Genomic DNA, 20,592 nt, shown 5'->3' on the forward strand with positions numbered 1-20,592 from the left:
AGCCAGGAACAGGTGTAGTTTCTGTTTTGTTTTTCCCTACTTCATCAGTCCATCATAATTGCCCCTTGTGAGGTAACATGTGTTAGTTGGGGAAGAGACATGAATATAAAAGAAATAGGTACCACAGGAATCTGGGCTGTCTGGTAATGTAATTGACTTGTGCCTTCTGGGCCTTCTTGGACCCGATTCCAAATATATAATATCTATCATCTAATGAATTTTTTCATGCTCTCACAAGTGAGACCAAGGTCTTACGTCTTGGAATATTTTATAATATCCAGAACATGAGGGAAAAACAGTTGCATTACAGGGCCCTTCCTCAGGGAGAGCCCATTTTCCCTTCAATCCATGGATTCTGCATCTGTAAGCTCACTTACGTCTGGAAACTGGACAGAGAACCGTAAATCTTCTGTTATGGTGGCTATCAGACTTTTACTTTTTGGTAAAGCGGTACCCTGATGGGTGGTCATATATCTCTACTCTTAGAACACTATAAACTGTTATCCATCACCATGGATATTACTGTGTCCAGGACTTTAATTGCCACTCCAGCCTTGCTGCTCATTATAATAACTATGTCAAACTTACATCTGGCCTCTGCCATCCGGGAATCTCATCATCCCCATCACCAGTAGGAAGTTGTGGCATCATTGTTTACTATGAACTCCAGCCCTGTAGAGGATGGTCATATCCATTTCCTCAAAGTGCCAGTGTTCCTGTGCTGGTATGTTCCTCATTTCTTTAGTTTAAGTAGTACCCGCTAGGCCCTCTCAAGAAACATAATCAGATGATGGCTTCTACCATCTCACATAATAAATTCATTAAAATATTCCCACTTCACAAACCTTGTGGCCACCAAATTTCAACTTCTCCACTTCATGTACTGTAGACCATTTCCACATCCAAATTTCAAGGAACATTCTCAGCAGCATATTAGGATCAGCTCCAAAGGTGCTTGCTGAGCATTAAATCCTTAGTCAAAGAAGAATGCTCTCATATCAGAAACTTCTTCCTTATCTAGTTTTATATTCTCCTTTCTGTAGTTCAACACCAGTTTCCATGTGTGACCTCATAGTTCATGCCAGGCCGAATGGATCAGCTCTCTCAATTCCTTTGGTGTATAAACTATTTTTCTCCAGAACAGAGATTTTATGTCCCCATAAGGCTATGTTGAGATTTGTGGTGCTTAATCTTATGTGTCAACTTGGTAGGCTATCGTGTCAGTTGTTTGGTCAAATCCCAGTCTAGATGTTACTGTGAAGGCATTTTTTTTAGATGTGATTAGTCAATAGACTTTAAGTAAAACGGATTGTCCTCCATAATATGAGTGGGCCTCATCCAATCAAGTGAAGGCCTTAAGAGCAAAGACAGAGTTTTCCTGAAATAGAAGAATTCTCCTCAAGAGTACAACATAAAAACTCTGAGTTTCTAGACCATTGATCTGCAGAATTTGGATTCAAGATATCAACTCTTGAGTTTCCAGCCTGCTAGTCTGTTGAATGGATTTCAAACTTGTCACCCCCAACCCCCCAATTGCATGATTCAGTTCCTTAAAATAAATCTCTCTATCTTGCTCTCTCTTCACACACACACACACACACACACACACACACACACACACACACAGGCACACACACACACACACACACACACATTCTATTGGATGTATATTGGTTCTATTCATTCTGATTCTCTGAAGAACTCTGGCTAACACAAGACCTCAACTTAATTATAGTCCTGAAAGCAATGAGAAGAAGCAGGGGTAGATCTTGAAAGAGGCTGCTCACTTCCAGCAAGAAGCATTCATCCTGAAGGTTTGTCTTCTAAGGCCACTTCCTATTGTTTTGGTGAGGGTTTTCCAGAGTAGAGCCTAAGACAAGGTAATGACTTGAGTGCAGGTTGTTTATTTAGGAAAAAAATCTCAAGGAGGAGGAGTGGAGGGCAGGGGAGAGAAACATGAGAGGAGGAAAAGCCAATACACAGGTACATTACTGAGTCTGTCACCAACACAGGTGACTGATGCACAGGGAGCCTTATGAAATGTCTCCCAGAACTTTCTGGCTAGAGGATGAAAGGAAGAATTATTTATCTCTCAGCTTGCATCTTCACTGTTCAAGATTATGCTCCATATTGTGCATACATGGGCACCATGTGGATTCATCACTTCCATAAGGAACCTTGAAACTTGTCACCCAGAAATACGTGAGGGGTAAGATAGTAAACTCAAACATTCTATTCTCTGATCAAATCTCCTTTAATTCAATCCTCTCACTTTGTTACTATTATTTTATGTGCTTTCCAATTCTTAATCTTTGATCCCTGCATTTTATCCCATTTACAGTGTCCTACTGGTTTCAAGTAGGTTCAGATTCTTCTCCACCAAGTGCTAGTTCTTTGACCTTGGGGAAGTTACTTAAACTCTCTAGGCCTCAGTTTTCTTGTCTATAAAGTGTCATAATAACAGTACCATCTTTCTGGAGTTGCTATGAGCATGATTTGAGATAATGCATGTAAAACATTTAACAGTGTCTGATACATAGGAACCAGTCAATAAACAGTATCTGTTATGACTCTAATGGTGATTATAATAATGATGATATTTCCAGCTCAGATACTGCAGTTCATCACTATAGCTACCATCTTCACCTTTGACCCTTGGGTTTCTGCTGGCCCTGACCAATAAGCTTCAAACCTGATTCATAGTCTCTTCGTCTCAATTGGACTACTGGAATGTCTTGCAGTTGCTCAACCTGAAGAGGAGAGATCATAAACAAAGCAGTCATGGCAAGGGAAGAGAACAGGAGGAAAGGGAAGAGTCAAGGACAATTTTGGCTTTAGCATTACTCACTAAGACAGTACAGGGATGTGAGCTGATTCGGGTGAGGAAGATGATATAGTCAGTTTATCCAGGCCATATAATGACAATTTCTATTATAGCGTTGAGAAGTAATTTTCTATCTCCTTTCCCTCTACGTCTATTAATTAGAGTTCATATGTAAGAAGAATTGTCTATTTACCCCCATTTATTTATATAGCTAGTTACTTACATCAGTATGAGCTTGTAATGTTTATTTTATCCTTTGGGTTATAGTCCAGTAATATGTAATTATTTTGTTGCTCAGGTTGTTCTAACTTTAGCCATTGGGAACTCTTTTAGGTTGGCTTCTGTGTTCTTTTGGCATGCCACCATCCCTTTCTTTTTTGAGCATTTCCCTACTTTCTGACATTATGAGATGTGCTAGGTTTGTCTGGTATTTTTCCTGCCTCAAACCTGCAGTCAATCTGTTTTAAAGGATTTCTGGATTTTTTTAATTGGAGATTTATTTATTTATTTATTTAAGATTTATTTATTTTAGAAAGAGATAGAAGGAGCAAGCAGGGGAAAGGGAGGGGGAGAGGGAGAAAGAGAATCCTCTAGCAGATTCCCTGCTGAGCATGGAGACCGACATGAGGCTCAATCCCAGCAGATCAAGATCATGACCAGAAATCAAGAGTAAGATGCTTAACCAACTGAGCCACCTAGGTCCCTTTAACTGGAGATTTAGAAACCAAGATCTGAGCACTGCGTGTGCTCATTGCTACTGGGGCATCAAAAATTACAGGAAAAAAGGGTGTCTGCGTGGCTCAATCATTGGGCATCTGCTTTCAGCTCAGGTGATGGTCCCAAAGTCCTGGAATCAATACCCACATTGGGCTCCCTGATCAGCAGGAAGTCTTCTCCCTCTGACCCTCATCCCACTTGCGCTCTCTCTCTCTCTTAAATAAATAAATAAAATCTTTCTTAAAAATTACAGGAAAAAATATAGAAAAGAGACAAAACTTGACAAAGGAAATTTCTGCAATGATATTGATGAGCAGTCTCAGGAAATCAGCTGAGCGGAAGGCCTAGAGCTCCACGAGGCCATTTGGGACAGGACAGAAATTTTTAGGAAGAATTCCTGCAAAACATAAATGGAATTGAACAACTGCTAGATATGTCTAACCTAATCAGCAGTCATAATGAGGTAGAAACTGGACATTGATTTAATCTAAATTTATGAAGGAAGTTGGATGAGAGGTTGAGAATTGTGGATGGGGGGATGTAAGAGAGATAAACACATATGGAAACCATTGTAGAAAGTTAATGGTCTAAATTTGGAAAATAATAGTTTCTGTACAAACATGGTATTTAGCAAAGTGATGGCAAATAACAGAACAAATAGCTTAAAAAATTGAATGTACTTGCTTTTAACAGTGAGAATTGGGACTTGGGAGGAATAAGGCAACAAACTGCAATATTTTCTGAGCAACATGTTTGAGATTTACATACTTTGTTGCTATAAATAAAATATCAAATTTAAAAAGGAAAAAAGATGGGGCGCCTGGGTGGCTCAGTCATTAAGCATCTGCCTTCGGCTCAGGGCGTGATCCCAGAGTCCTGGGATTGAGCCCCACATCAGGCTCATCCACTGGGAGCCTGCTTCTTCCTCTCCCGCTCCCCCTGCCTGTGTTCCCTCTCTCACTGGTTATCTCTCTCTCTCTGTCAAATAAATAAATAAAATCTTAAAAAAAAAAAAAAAAGACAAGAACAACTCTGAAGTGTGTGGTCCTATGTAGACAAAGTTATTTCTCAATACTTAATCTTGTTCTTTTTCATTCAACAAATACTTACTTTTTTCCCTCTATGTGGGAGGCATAATTCCAGCCACTGAGAATACATGGTCCCTGAACATAAAGAATTTATCATCCAGGAAGAAATACTTATGAGTCCATTGGAGGTGAACTACTGATGAGTGAGGAGGCCTCTTATCAGAAGAGTAGCTAACACAAATTTGGATGGGGAATAACAGAACCAGGAAAGATTTGCCTACAAAGTGATGTCTAAGCAGATATGTGGACTTATATGGAGTTATATGTAACAAACAGTGCATGAAAATACATGGGGCATAACTGGTTTGGTTTGGTTTTGTTTTTTCCATCAGATCAAGAAAGTTGAATAAATGACTTCAACATTGTTATGGGTGGAATTGTGTGCCCCCAAAATTCATATGCTAAAGTCTGAACTCCCGATACATCAGAATGTGACCTTATTCGGAAACAGATATTATTAGTTAAGATGAGGTCGTGAGACTGAACACTAATTCAATATGACTGGTATTTCTAAAAAGGCAAAATTTGGACACAGATACACATGTAGATGAAAGACAAGGTAAGGAGACATGTAAGGAAATGTAAGGACAAGACAGCACTCTGTAAGTGAAGGAGCAAGGACTGGAACAGATCCTTCTCTCAGAAGGAACCAACCCTGCTAACATCTTGTGAACTCTGAGATAATAAATACCTGTTGTTTAAGTCACCCAGTTTGTGATACTTTGCTACGGTAGCTCTAGCAAACTAATACAAATATAAACTTGGAATTACCTACAATATTTATTAAATGAAATAAATATGCAGAAGTGCATACCCCCACCTATAACGTGGCACGGTATCACAAGCACACACAGAAACACACACGCACCTACACATAAACATTATGGCCTGGGGAGAAAATATTTGCAAAAGGTATATCTGACAAAAGACTGTTATCCAAAATATGCAAAGAACTCTTAAAATTCAACAGTAAGAAAACAAAGAAGTCAACGAAAAAATGGGCCAAAGAACTTAAGGGACCTCACCAAGATAGATGGCAAATAAGCATATGAAAGCATGCTCCACGTCAAATGCCATCGGGGAGATACAAACTAAAATAACAATGAGAAATCATTACACACCTATGAGAACGACCAAAACCCAGAACACTGACACCACCAAATGCTGTTGAGAATGTGGAGCAAAAGGAACTCCCATTCATTACTTGTGGGAATGAAAAATGGCACAGCCCTGTTGAAGACAGATTGGCAATTTCTTACAAAACTAAACCTACACCTATCATGTAATCCATCAAGGGAACTGAAAACTTAGTCCACATGAAAACCTGTACACAGCTGTTTATATCAGCTTTATTAATTATAATGAATTTTATATATAGTTATAATTAGTAATCGCCAAAACTTGGAAGTGACCAAGCTGTCCTTCAGTAGGTGAAGAGATAAACTGTGATACATCCAAACAATGGAATATTATTTAGCACTGAAAATAAATGAGCTATCAAGCCATGAAAAGACATGGAGAAACTTGAACGTATACTACCAAATGAAAGAAACCCATCTGAAGAGGCTGCATACAGTATGTAATTCCAATTATAATGACACTCTGCGAAAGGCAAAACTGTGGAGGCAATCAAGAGATCAGTGGTTGTCAGGAGTTAGGAGGGAAGGGGATGAATAGGCAGAGCCCAGAGGATATTTAGGGCAGCGAACCTACTCTGTCTGATACCATAATGATAGATGTATGTCCTTGTACATTTGCCCACATCTGTGCAATGTACGCCACTAGGAGTAAACTCGAATGTAAACTATGAACTTTGGGTGATCACGATGTGTCAATGTGTCCTCACTTGTAAGGAACGTCACACTCTCATGGGGGATATTGATAATGCGGGTATATGAAAAGGGGGTGTATGAAAAATCTCTGTACTTTGTTCTCAGGATTGCCGTGAACCTAAAACTTCTCTAAAAATTAAAGCTTCTTTAAAAATGCAAGAGCTTGTTTTGCAAGGCCGTTTATGTAGAATATACCAGAAAGTATGTGAAAGTGAAATAAATCCTTCTAATTTGGTAAATGTGAAGTATGACATGTCTGTCTGTTCAAAAAAATCTATTTATTGGTAAATATGCCAGCTTTGTAAGTTGTACTTGATAATTAATTCTATATTTTATTGCATAAGTGACAATGGTGTTCAGTCACTCTGAACTGAAAATAAAACAATCTTTTTTTAAAAGATAAGGTTTTCTCCAATAACATTAATCCTAGCCATGTCCTAACTGCCCAATTTGCTGCCCTTTGCTGGATTTGCCAATTGTGAAGATGGGAGCAACTTCCTTGGGACCTTGATTATATCCTTATTTAGACATTTATTGGAATTTATTAAAATTGAAGGAGTGTATTTTCTCTACAAGATTGGATAATGAAAATAAAAAGAAGTTCTTAACAAGTAGACATCCATATAAATAGGATAGACTCACGTTTAAATTGCTAAGGGGAGTGGGTGAGATGTCCTTAGAGATTTTATTTTATATTATTTTATTTTATTATTTTTTTATTATCAGATTATGCTGAGAGTTCTCCCGCTTTATTTCTTCCCTTCCTGCCAATTCTCTGTCCAAAAATGCATACATGAAATGACAAGAGGAAGAGATTCACCTCTGTGGTCATCAGAACATCTAGAAATGCCCCAAATTTGCTACTTTTTCCCTAAATATCTGTAGTATCCACAGATTGGACAATAGGTGTTTCCTCATTATGATTTCAGTGATTCCCTTTTTAGGGTAGTATTCTGTCAGCTTCCTATTAAGGTAAGGCCAGTGATTCTCACTCTTGGTAGCACAATAAAATCACCAGGAAGTTTTGTGGTGTTTTATTTGTTTGTTTTGTTTCGTTTTAATGAATGTGCCTGAGCTCCAATCTCAGACGTTCTGATTTAATTGGTCTGAGGTGGTGCTGGGACATCAGTATATATATTTTCTTAACTCTCCAACTGATTGAAGTGTGTAGCCAAGGTTGGAAATCCCTGATCTGGGCTGTTTCTCGTCCTGGCTCCTCATCCAGATCACCTGGGGCATTTGTTAAATAGGCAGATTCCTAGGCCACGCCCTCAGAACCTGATGCCATAAGTCTGAGGTGGACCAAGGGAATCTGCACCTTAATAGGAACCCTACCCGCGTCTGATAACTAGCCAAGTTTGAGAAACACTGGAGACAGCCAATAAAAACGCAAAACAAGCTAGACTGGTCTGTTTTTTGCTTTATGACAAAATTTCCTCAAACTTATCTTACCGCAGCCTCTCATTGAAAAAAATTTCCTTTCAAAATATTCTACTTTTTTCTATGTTTGTGTTTGTGTACGTGTATTTGGTTTAGCTATCCATCAATGCCTTTCAGAGCATCCAAGAACCAATTTGCAATATTTATTTTATACATACACATTCACACATGCACCCAACATATGAAAACAACAAACTAAACGGTGGTAAAATATTTGTGTATATATAATCACTCTAAACACCAAAAACACTTTTCTAAGTGATATTTTTCTTTGGGGAGCATTTCTTTCTCTACAATCAGAGCCTTCTTTCCTTACCAGTTCTGAATCATCATGTTCTATGCAAACAAATTGGAGATTCTTAATTGACGTTCTTAGAGTCTGACAACACTGGGTCTAGGATGCATATAACCAAGCACATTTTCCTTCAATTTTCAAATCTTCTGCACCAGAACACCTTATGCTCATCCTCATTTTAGAGATAATACCACTAATTGGGGGTGGGAAGGGAGTTCCATTCTGCTGACCAGTCTTTCCAAGTGGCTCTGCCCAATGAGACTGTCTACAAAGCTGCTTTGTTAGACAGGCGTCTTTCAACCAGGGATCAGATTGCAACTACCAAGTCCAAGTGGGTGGAGCAGGGATGGAAGAACTCCTATATTTTCATAGTTTAAATATTACACAGAGCATTTTAATTTACAGTATCTGCTATGTACATTTGTACTTCTCAAATCAGCGTGGAGTTCTAGAAATACATATTTGACCTAGAAGGAACACTTTGCAACTTGTGTTCAGTAAATATCAAGTTGTTGCTCCAGACACAGGAGGATTTCCACCTTTAGCAAACAAAGAAAACAAACACAAATGAATAAAACAGCATCATTATCAACAATAAGAAGAAAAAATACATTTTGAGACAATAACAAAAAGTTTTCTTGGGGCGCCTGGGTGGCATAGCGGTTAAGCGTCTGCCTTTGGCTCAGGGCGTGATCCCGGTGTTATGGGATCGAGCCCCACATCAGGCTCCTCTGATGTGAGCCTGCTTCTTCCTCTCCCACTCCCCCTGCCTGTGTTCCCTCTCTTGCTGGCTGTCTCTATCTCATAAATAAATTTAAAAAAAAAATTTATTTTCTTTCTTTCTTTCTTTCTTTCTTTCTTTCTTTCTTTCTTTCTTTCTTTCTTCCTTCCTTCCTTCCTTCCTTCCTTCCTTCCTTCCTTCCTTCCTTTCTTCCTTTCCCTTCTTCATTATATTCTTTCCTTTTTACCTATGGATATTTCACTCAGATCTTCAAACTCTCTGCAGTTAGATTTTTTACTTAGGCTTAATATTTTTATTTTGCTTTAATTCCTCTTTGAGAAAATGAAATGTATTGATATACTGTCTTTTTCTTTTTTCTTTTTTTAATTTACAGTTGGAAATAGAATGAGATTGTCTAGGTGTAAAACCAAAACAGAACATACAGAATAGACAATCAATGCTTTACTTGTTGGTTGCTTAACAATGAACTCTCCAGAAAAAAAAAAAAATTAAAAAGAAAAGCCCTCTGATTTAGAACATGTGATGATTGCCATGGTGTAAATATTGCCACCATAGCTGATTTCGAACTACCAACACGATGCCTCTTAGTGCAGATGTTAGAAGAGATATTCATTGTTGGCTCTAGAGAACCAGGACATGCGGCACACCCCTGGCAGGAACTTTACTGGCATTTGCTCATTTGATATCCATCATAGCCAGATGAAATAGAAGAAGAAACACGTAATTTAAAATCAGAATAATTGGGTCTGAGTCTTGGTCTAGCTATTTATTGGCCACATGAACTCAGGTAAGTAATTTCATTCTCTCTGACCCTCAGTTCTTGGAAATAATGTACTTAAATCTTGCTTTTTAATGACATTCTTCAGAATATTTTCTACTTCTTAGCATGTTTCAAATTTATTATAAGTCATGTTGATAGTATGTACCCTTGATAGCATGTAATGAAAATGGCACTTTACCCCAATCTGATCATGAGAAAAACATCAGACAAATCCAAACAGGACACACAATACCAGCTCTCCTTAAAACAGTCAAGGTCATCAAAAATCGGGACAGCCTGAGAGACTGTTACAGTCAAGAGGAACTTAAGAAAACATAATGACCAGACGCAATGTGTTATCCTTGGAATACCTGGAGCAGAAAAGGCACATTAGGTAAAAACTAAGGGAATCTGAATGAACTATAAACTTTAGTTTATAATGATGTATCAATTGTGGGGTGCCTGGGTGGTTCAGTCCATTGAGTGTTCGGCTTTTGGTGTCAGCTCAGGTTGTGAGATTGACCCTGGCATTGGGCTCCATACTCAGTGGGAGTCTGCTTGAAAATTCTCTCCCTCTGCCCCTCCCCCAACTTGCACCCCCCCCCCAAAAAGAAATAAATCTTAAAAAAAAATAATGTATCAATCGTGGTTCATTAATTATAACAAATTGTACCATACTAATGATATTAATAACTAATGATACTGATAATGATTAATATCATATTAATAACAGGGAAAGTAAGTGCAAAGTATATGAGAACTCTGTACTGTCTTTGCAATTTTACTGTAAATCTGAAACTGTTCTAAAGCATAAAAACAAGAACAGACAAACCAAGTGTAAAATTTCCCCTCTGTGATCATTGAAAACAAGTATTATATACTATCACCCCTGTCCTTTTCTGTAGGATGAAAGTTCCCCTCTTCCTTAACCATTCTTTGCATGATACAACTTGAAATTTTGTCTCTGCCTAGGAGTTTCTCATCATTTCCTGAATAAGCATTGTTCTTTCATGCTTTTTTGATTTTGATTATACAATTCTCTGGCGACTGTCTTTCCTCTGGACCCTTCTTTCTGGTTAAGAGCCACTAAAAAGTACCTCCTTCCTTGCAATACACCAAATCTAATAAACTTCCCTTCCTTATCTGCCATGCTGAGTGACTTTCTTCTCTATATTCATGGCATTTGTTCATAGCTGTATTTCATCATGCTCTGTTGTAATATTTTTCTGTTTCTCTTATTACACTGTGAGGAGAGGCCATGCCTGTCTGCTGAAAACCTAGGAAAGCACTAGACACATAGAAGGGGCATGCTGAATATCAGTTGATAAAGTTGGTCCTACTTGGACTATATTTCCTCCTTCTTCTCCTTTTCCTCCTCCTCCTCCTCTTTCTTCTTCTTCTTTTTTAAGATTTGATTGATTGATTGATTGATTGATTGATTTGACAGCGAGAGAACACAAGCAGGCAGAATGGCAGTCAAAGGGAAAGGGAGAATCATGCTCCCCGCAAAGCAGAGAGCCCGAATCAGGACTTGATCCCAGGACCCCAGGACCATGACCAGAGCTGAAGGCAGACATTTAACCGGCTGAGCCACGCAGGCACCCCTAGCTTTTCCTTCTGGTCCATTTTGGTCAGTTCTCCTGCACCTCTCTCGTTTCAGGTGTTCTCCATCGTCCTTCTACTTATCAAATCTCTATCTGCCTTTCTCATCTCCATTTATGGGATATGCTCATCTCTCTCTGAACCTCAGTTTCATTTATAGTTAGCAAGACACCATTAATTTGCCTCTCCTCGTTTTAATGTACTTTCAGTTTGTCTGAGCTCAGGACCCTTGTCTTATGCTATGCTTGTATTCCTCACAGGTCACCTTACTAGGATAACTAATTTGGCTAACTAGTATGTGCTGATGGTTTGGTTTTCTGATTATCCTATTCTTCACTGAATGTCCTTTCTCTAAATGCTGGGAACACTTCAATTCTGTACCAATACTTAGCCTGTGATTACATATTTGTTGTTCCATTTTCCCTTTGATACATATACATTTTGTCTGCTTAGCAACATTGTAAGCCTTTTTAGGGCATAATTGTTCTTCCCTATTAGCCACATAACAGATACTTAATAAATAGTGGACTTATTCTAGACTCACACTGTCTGAGGACCTGCTAAAATATTGGGTCCAAATCCGAACTCCATGAATGGAATCTGGGAGTTCCTATACTCTGCATTTTCTAGACTAACTTTTCATGAATTATTCCATGGCAGGGGAATGGTCTGTTACCAATTGATTGAAGAAGCATTTATAATGCAATAATAATTTGAGCCCAGTGGCTAATTGAGGCTAATTCTTAAAGGGAGTGTGCTTTAAAGGGTGTAGTTTCTTTTGTTTAATGATACTCGCTCTTAATCCATTTACACTAAGGAAACCACAGTTAACATAAATCTAAAATATAGAAGTGTATTTTTAATGTAGTTTAGTCTAAAAATATTCATGGGCTACTACTGTCTCTTTCTCCATCTCTATTTATATAGTCTACACTAAATCTGTAAGGTAAAAGTTCTTATATACTTTATTAATGAAAATAGAAATGTAGATGTCCAAGCAAAGATTTATGTCCATTCTATATTTTGTCTATTTGTTTTATGATGCAACTAATAATATTAAAGATTTTCCCGAATATTTGCCATTTCTTTTAACTGAAATTCACTAAGAGGTTTACAAAAGTTAAAAATGTGAAAGATATGCTATCATATGCTATCATATGATATTTTAATACTTTAAAGAAAATACTTAGCCTAAATGATAAAATTTGAAGATAAAAAGAGTAAAATCTGAATAACCTTAGGAGCTCCCTTCTTCATAGCCTTTAGCATCGAGGACCTAGAAAATCAATTTAACAAAGTCTCCTGTCCTTTTTGGCGAAGGCAGTTGTACATTCTATCAGACTTTCACAGGTAGGTCAGGACACATATAAGGTGCACAAAGAATTATTCCAAGCCAATTTATAATATTTTTTCTGAATCAGCTCTGAAATAGACATCTGTTTTGTTATGCTTTCTTTTGTTTTAGCCATGCAGAGTGCTTTGATCATGTTGCAAATCTTGAGCTCTCTCTCCTTTGCGTCATGGTTTATTGTCCTGTTGATATAGAATACCTTTCTCTCTTTCCTTTTTTATTGATAAATTCCTATACCTCCTTCAAGACTCATTTCAAATGCCATGTTTCTGGAAAGATCTCCCTGCTCCTTCTGCTCTAGGTTGATTAATTATGACTCCTTTGTGCCTCATCAGACAGTGAGCTTATTGTAGCCATGTCACTTTGCCCTTTTCTTTGAGCAAATCCTGATCTAGTGTGTGCTACGTAATAGGCACTCAGTACAGCTAGTTGAATCGATCATTCTCTCCTCTTCTATCTTTTCTCATGTCTTGTCTCTTTTTCTTTACTCCTGGTCTTTCTGACTCTAATTCATTTTTAATAGTTTTGTCAAGCATATTATTTTAAAATTTATAAACTTGGGTATTTTCTATCATTTTTTACTACTACTACTATCTTTAAATTTGTGCCACAGAATTTAAAAATCCTAGATGTTGTGGTTTTACTTCAATACATTGAAATATATGCAATTATACATTTAAAAAAGACCAGAGTCATAGAATGCTTTACATTGCATTTTTTAAGTAGTACAACTCAACTATTCCATCAGGCTATATTCATTTTCTAGTATCTATTTTCTAGTATAATAGGTAAACAGGGCATTTGCCAGGCTATCCATGAGCCAATGTAAGTTGCAGCCTGCTTCTCCTCTGTAACCTGGTTCCTCCTATTATTTTCTTCCTAGACTTAGGTTCTCTTTCTCTCTTTTTCTCTCTCCATATGCATAGATATAGATATAGATATAGATATAGATATAGATATAGAATGCTATAATATATAAATTAAAATATTTAAACTATAAATATATAAAAAATCTTACAACATCAGAAAAAATTAAAACAATTCAAAGCATGACTATTCCTCTCAATCCCAGGCAGAAGAAGAAAAAGGAAAGAAAAAAAGAAAGCTACCAGAAGTTATTCACTGATTCCACTTCCTGGGCTGGTCCAATCTCCTGTCTTCAGTTGTTCACGGTATGAATCTGTTTACCCCTCTCTCCATTAAGATCAATAGCCACTCTCCTCCCCAGACGAGAATAGCCCACAGGACATGGCGGTGCAACAACACATTCTCTAGAAGTCAGATTATTTGTTGTAAAATAACACCGCCAAGGCTTCAGCAAGACATACATAAGTGTGCTTCCCTTTCAGAATAGTGGTAAAATAGCAAGACTCTCAGCCTAGCAGACTCAGCTAACCTGAGGTAACACCGAGCTTTTTCACTGTACCTGAGCCCTCTGACCTGTTTTCGAGAAACACAGTACACACATGCATGCACATCTTCAAAGTAAAGGCAGAAATTCTCAGAAACATTCTAGTTCAACTTCACACAGGGACACTTTGACCGAAAGACAGCATGATTTACAAAATGTTACTCTATGCACCCAAGAGAATGTGTTTTGTTTGATCACGCAGAGCACTTTCTGTTTCCCATTCTCATCTTTGATCACGCAGAGCACTTTCTGTTTCCCATTCTCATCTTTCTAATTATTGTCCAGAATGTAAGAAATAGCAGCAACCCAGTTTCATAGCAACCCAGGTAGACCAGCAATATAATTCCTCTCCTTCACCTTAGACCCATGAAGCAGCAGAGAACCATTGAGATGACAGTCTGTTCAATTAACCTTAGGTAAGAACAAATTCTCAGGGGTGTTTCGTGACACAAGATACAGAATCTGATCAATAGGCATTTATTTTTGTTACATCCAAAACAAGCTGCCGGAATCTTGGAGAATGGGTTTTCTTTTCAGTTTAATAGCAAGTAAATTAGAAATGGTTCCTTTGAGTAGGTATCACATTTTCTATAGAAATGACAACACTTACATTGCAATCTAGCCAACAAATCAACTTATAAAGTTCTAGGTGAGTTTTGTGGTTGTTACTTCAGAAAATACCAATAGTTTCTCAGGGAGTATTAGCGTTTCAAAGGACTTATAAGGCAAAAATATTTTTGTACTGTCCTCAGATTCAATCACAAATATATAAAAGGCTAGAAACTAAAAATGTAACAATCTTCTTATTTCAAAGAAGCAGCTCCATTGAAGAGAGTTTCAATTATTAACTTGTTTGGTTGACTTCAAATGTGCCAATTTCCTTATGATTGCCAATATATGCCAACATATTCAAAGAGTATATATACCATGAAAAAAATGCAATGGCTTAGCAGTTGTGAAAAGGTCTTGACGTGATCTGATAAATAATTCAGATTAAAATGGTAACATCTTACTTATCAAAATAGGATTTTTAACAAAATGTTAATATTCGATCCTGGCTGGGATCCTTACTGTTTGTGTTCATTGTCAATGAGCATGCACATCAGTACTCTGTTTTGGGGATATTAAGTTGGTTTTATATACCAAGAACCATTAAATCTCGTATCTTTTGGGGGCACCTGGGTGGCTCAGTCGGTTAGGCATCTGCCTTTGGCTCAGGTCATGATACCAGGGTCCTGGGTTCGAGCCCCACATTGGGCTCCTTGCTCAGTGGGGAGTCTGCTTCTCCCTCTCCCTGGGCTGCTCCCCCTGCTTGTGTTTTGTTTGATCTCTCTCTCTCTCTGTCAAATAAATTAATAAAATCTTTATTAAAAAAAAGATACATTTCATATCTTTTGACCCAGAACATCTGTGTGTAGGACTTTATCTCAAGAAATGATCCTATATCCAGAAAAGACTTTAGCTTTTATGATGGTTTTTATAATAAAAAAAAATTGGGAAAAACTTAAGTACTCAACCTTAGGGAGTGGTTAAATCAATTGTAATGCATTTATTTGAAGGAATTTAATACAATTATTGACATAGCTATATAGGACTTGCCATGATATGGGACAAAAGTCTGTTTTATAAAAATTATTAACGGGAAAATGTATGCTACAAAATTAACTTTCTAGCACAGTATAACAATGTTTAAAATTCTATACACTCGGGGCGCCTGGGTGGCTCAGTCATTAAACATCTGCCTTAGGCTCAGGGCATGATCCCGGTGTTCTGGGATGGAGCCCCACATCAGGCTCCTCCCACTCCCCCTGCTTGTGTTCCCTCTCTCACTGGCTGTCTCTCTCTCTGTCAAATAAATAAATAAAATCATTTAAAAAAAATAAACAAAATAAAATAAAATTCTATACACAGAAACTAGACTAGAAGATATACACTGGAAGATTACATTTATATCATGGGTGAAGTTTTCCCCCCTAATTTTCTATCTTAACAAAGTTAAGGTAGTGAGCATCTATTCTTATCCATAAATATCAACATTTAATAACATTTTTAATTTGTAAGATAAGTAATTGACAGTAAGATTCCATGTATCATAGAAAAAAACAACACACTTTTCAAACATTTAACTTTGAAGGCCAGCAAAGAAAATAAAAATTGGAGGAAATTTCAAGAAGTGAATAAGAGTCTAAAATATTCATTAAGTTCATTTCACCAGGATTTTAATCCTAACTATATCATATGAAGTACTTTAACTAATTTTCAAAATGTATAATAGATTTTTAGGTCCATGAGGGCAGAGGTCGTGTTTTCTTTGGCTTTCTGTCATCAGCACTGTGGGTAGTGCTTACAGTATAGACGCTGTTAATAAATGATTTGGTGCATAATTGGTATTATTGAAATGACAAATAAAGAAATGGTCAGTTTGGAGGATATTTGCCTGCTGAGCTACTATTCCTCCTTTTTCTGTCAATAGCCTACAGTTGTTTTGGGCAATGACCTCTCCTCCACTTTCTGCCTATGTGATCTGTCCTGCCCTTTGACTTTAAACTTATCGACAAAATTTGGCCAGTGGAATTGTGTTTTGCCCAAACTATTGGAAGCAAGACATGCTCTTTCAACTTTGGGTTACCAAACTGGTAGAATATAATCTTGGTGTTTCTGGTGGTCATCTTTGCCTCCACACTGAGAAAACTGAATGACAATGAAACCAACACAAAGAGCGAGCTAAGAGATGGAGAGAACTAAGAGCGTGGTGAGATCATTTGATCACTCGGCTTGAGCTATGCCTGAATCCAAGATATCCCTGGACTTTCCAATTACATGACCTAGCAAACCCCTTTATCCCTAACGAGCTGTTTTGTTTTGTTTCTCTTAAGCCAGATTGACTTAGGTGTGAGTGCTGAATAGAGTTTTAAATCATACAGAGACGTTATGCTGGCCTTTCTTTTCATAGGTTTGCCAAGAGTTTTGATAATAGGAAGTAGTCATTTTTAAGGTTAAATTAATCCATCCCCTATGCAAGCAACCTCAAGAAATCATTGCTTCAGTACTTATGAATTACTTCTAATTTTCAATAACCTTTTACCCAGATAAAAGGTTATGAGGCCAGTGGAATTGAAGGGGATTTCCACTGCAGTACATTGAACTCATGGGACCCAATGTGTCTTTTATAGCTAAGACTTTTTTTTTCTTGGGGCGCCTGGGTGGCACAGCGGTTAAGCGTCTGCCTTCAGCTCAGGGTGTGATCCCAGCATTATGGGATCGAGCCCCACATCAGGCTCCTCCACTATGAACCTGCTTCTTCCTCTCCCACTCCCCCTGCTTGTGTTCCCTCTCTCGCTGGCTGTCTCTATCTCTGTCGAATAAAAAAAAAAAAAAAAGATTTTCTTTTTCTTTGTTCATACATTTCCAGCCTCCCACATTAAGATCACACACCCTCATTTACCCCTGTAGTTTCTGTTTTCTTTGGTCCTGCATATTCAACACAAAGTGCCTTGTTGTGGGTTCATCAATGCATAGAGATTCCTACCCGTCCAGAGTCTTTTAAAATAAATTGGGTCACCTGACAGAGAGAATAATTCTATCACTATGTGGCTATTTTGAGGTCTTTAATTTATTCATAAATAACACTTTCTACAAGTTGTCTGTGCATAAACATTTCTTATGAAATTTGTCACTATATTTCCATAAGACATATTCTTGGAAATTCATAAGAAGACATATTTTCTCAACATGTCTTAAGCTAAAAACGAAAGAACTATAAAGGCCATGTGAGTCTTTAGATTTAAATCTTTCTTGGTATGACCATAAATCTGGGGTGGGAAACAGGTTATGTAATATTGACATATTTAAATTTTTTTTTCTTCTACAGGACTCTGCATCTAGAATGTAATCATTGTCTATTCTTAATTTCTCTCTAAATTGCTGAGATATTTAATATTTTCTATAGTGTCTTCTTTTACCCTATATTTTGAACTAGAAAGAAAACTACATTTCTGCTTTCCTCCAGAAAGTCGTGCCTTTTTAAAATTTGATAAGATGCCTGTCTTCCTTTTTTCTGTCTACGGTGCTTATCTTCTAGCAGAAGTGACAGTCCTGTATATGGACCCTTAAATATTTGTTCAATGAACACATCTGTTTGTGTATCTTTAGATAGGCTTTACATAAGAGACCTTGGACGTACAATAATGTTGTGTTTGTTTTACTTGAAGTGCAGTCTCTTTAACTTTGTATTGCACACTTAGGCAATTACATGGTATAAAACACTAGCACTTGCTCTGAGCCAGACATTGTTCAAAGTGCTTTCTATGTGTTATCACACTTATCTTCATAATAATCTATAAATTAGCAGCTATTATTATCCCCATTTTATAGATGAAGAGTCTGAGGTGCAGAAGGGTTAAGTAACTTGCCTAATGGCATATTGCTAGTAAGTAGTAAAGCCAGGAGTTGAAGCCCAGTAATCTAGCTACAGAGTCTAAACTCTTAATCTGAAGAATCTAAACTTTTAACCACTGTACTACACCATCAATCATTCAGTTATGCTGGTAATTTAGACATAGATTAAAACAAAATACAACTAACATACACGTAAAAATGAAAATAAAATAGGGCTTTTTCTGAATAATCGGTAGTATTATAAATATATTTAGATATACCCATATTTAAATATACACCTAGATAATCAGGCAGAAACATACACAGACAGAATTACGCTTGGATCTGCACATATACACTCAGGTAATTATTCCTATTTCTATATTTCCATTCTTTTCTTTTCTCCCAAAGTATCAAATATGAAGATATCTAATTAAAGTGACTTTACTTTCTGAGCAAACACAGAATATATTTATCGGTAGCTATACCTTTGGCAATAAAATACTACAAGATATCTTTAGTTGTTGTTCCCTGGTCTTTTATTTCCCAAATCTTCCCAGCCTCTATGTGCAAAGAAGCAGTTATATTACTATTTCCACATTTATATGCAGGAAAGGAATTTCTCTCACTGTCAAATAACCAAAAGAAAATCTTTCATCCTTCCTTTCTGAGCAGCACGGGTATTAGGCTGTGCCTTTACTTTTCAGTTAAACACGAGGTAGAAATGTCAGTAACAAGAGCAGGAAGAGTAATTTCATGTATAAAAATTCATAATGTAAATGGTTTAGCAACCATTTTACTTGATATAGAATGACTCTCACAAAAGAGGCCAGGTGCTCACAGTATTCCAGAATGATGGGCTGTTCTTAAGAGGTGTTACGTTATAACTGCTTCTGAATACATTTTACTAGTCCCATCCTGGCTTATCCAGCCAGGCTGAATTCTTACATGCCTGGTCTCTTTTCTTTCTTTTCTTTTCTTTCTTTCTTTCTTTCTTTCTTTCTTTCTTTCTTTCTTTCTTTCTTTCTTTCTTTCTTTCTTTCTTTCGTCTTTCTTTCTTCCTTTCTCTCTTTCTTTCTTTCTTTCTTTCTAAGGTTTTATTAATTTATTTGTCAGAGAGAGAAAGAGAGAGCGAGTGCGCAAGCCCGCACACACAAGCAGGGGGAGTGGCAGGCAGAGGAAGAAGCAGGCTCCCCGCTGAGCAGGGAGCCTGACCCGGGACTCAGTCATAGGACCCTGAAGTCATGATGTGAGCCGAAGGCAGATGCTTAACTGACTGAGCCACCTGGGCGTCCCGCACCTGATCACTTTCTGCTCCTTTTCAACATATGGGTCTATATTTATCATTGAAATAGGTCAGTTGGCAAAGGATGATCACATACTTTCTCGTGGTTCCATCATCTACAAGGAGCTCTCGCTGGGCTGTCTGGGAGGATTCTCTGAAATGCCTGCCGTGGTTCCTGATTTTTCGCAGTGGTTCCGGAAATACGAATTTTAGTTCCTTCTTTATAGGCCAAATGAAACAATTACCATTTGAAAATATTTACCCTCCTTTCCTAACATCCATCACTGCTGACGGGGGCCATCGATACTCAACTCACTGAGTCGTGATGGGAGATATGATGCTGCAGTCCTCCTTGCAAGTGTCATTAGTGTTTAAAAAACTAAACTGGACGGAATATGGTACTTTTAGGCTAGGATAGCCCGCATGTGATGTACCGGTAATTAGGATGAATGGAGTGATTTGAAAGAGCGTTCATCTCATATCATAGTTGTTCTCAAATAATGATACTCAGGGGAAAAAATATATATATTGCTTCACAAGTACCAAAAAGAATGCCATAAAAAAATTACATCCTGGCTATTTCTTTATTTTCTTTTATGAGGTCTATATGCACTCTGCTAAGTTCTTTGTGATACCTAGGAGACCAAACCACAGTGGCCAGCCGATGACACGGAGTGAGCACGGCTAGGTGGCCGCTGTTCCCTCTGCAGGGAGGGAGGAGCTCCAGAGCTGTCTGTGGCAGACAACACCTAAACGCTTAGATGGGGAGATAACTTCTGATGGCTGTGATTGCACATGCATATGGCCCCTGATTTGCCAAAACGGCAGCTGAGGAGACATCACTTCCTTGTACGGAGTTTGTGCACCA

At 37.7% G+C, this 20,592-nt stretch overlaps 1 protein-coding gene across 2 annotated transcripts in view; it reads left to right on the forward strand.

Annotated features, from left to right (window-relative positions):
* The window catches only part of DSC1 (desmocollin 1), a 325,511-nt gene that overhangs the window by 274,057 nt on the left and 30,862 nt on the right, over nucleotides 1-20,592 (forward strand). For both annotated transcript variants that reach the window (XM_087869901.1, XM_087869902.1), the window contains exon 4: nucleotides 13,724-13,823. In XM_087869901.1, coding sequence (XP_087726027.1) covers nucleotides 13,724-13,823 — 100 coding nt within the window. The remainder of the gene's footprint in view (nucleotides 1-13,723; nucleotides 13,824-20,592) is intronic.

The sequence above is a fragment of the Ursus americanus genome, chromosome 19 (assembly GCF_024610735.1).
Source record: "Ursus americanus isolate L20-20 chromosome 19, mUrsAme1.1.p, whole genome shotgun sequence".
Lineage (NCBI taxonomy): Eukaryota > Metazoa > Chordata > Mammalia > Carnivora > Ursidae > Ursus > Ursus americanus.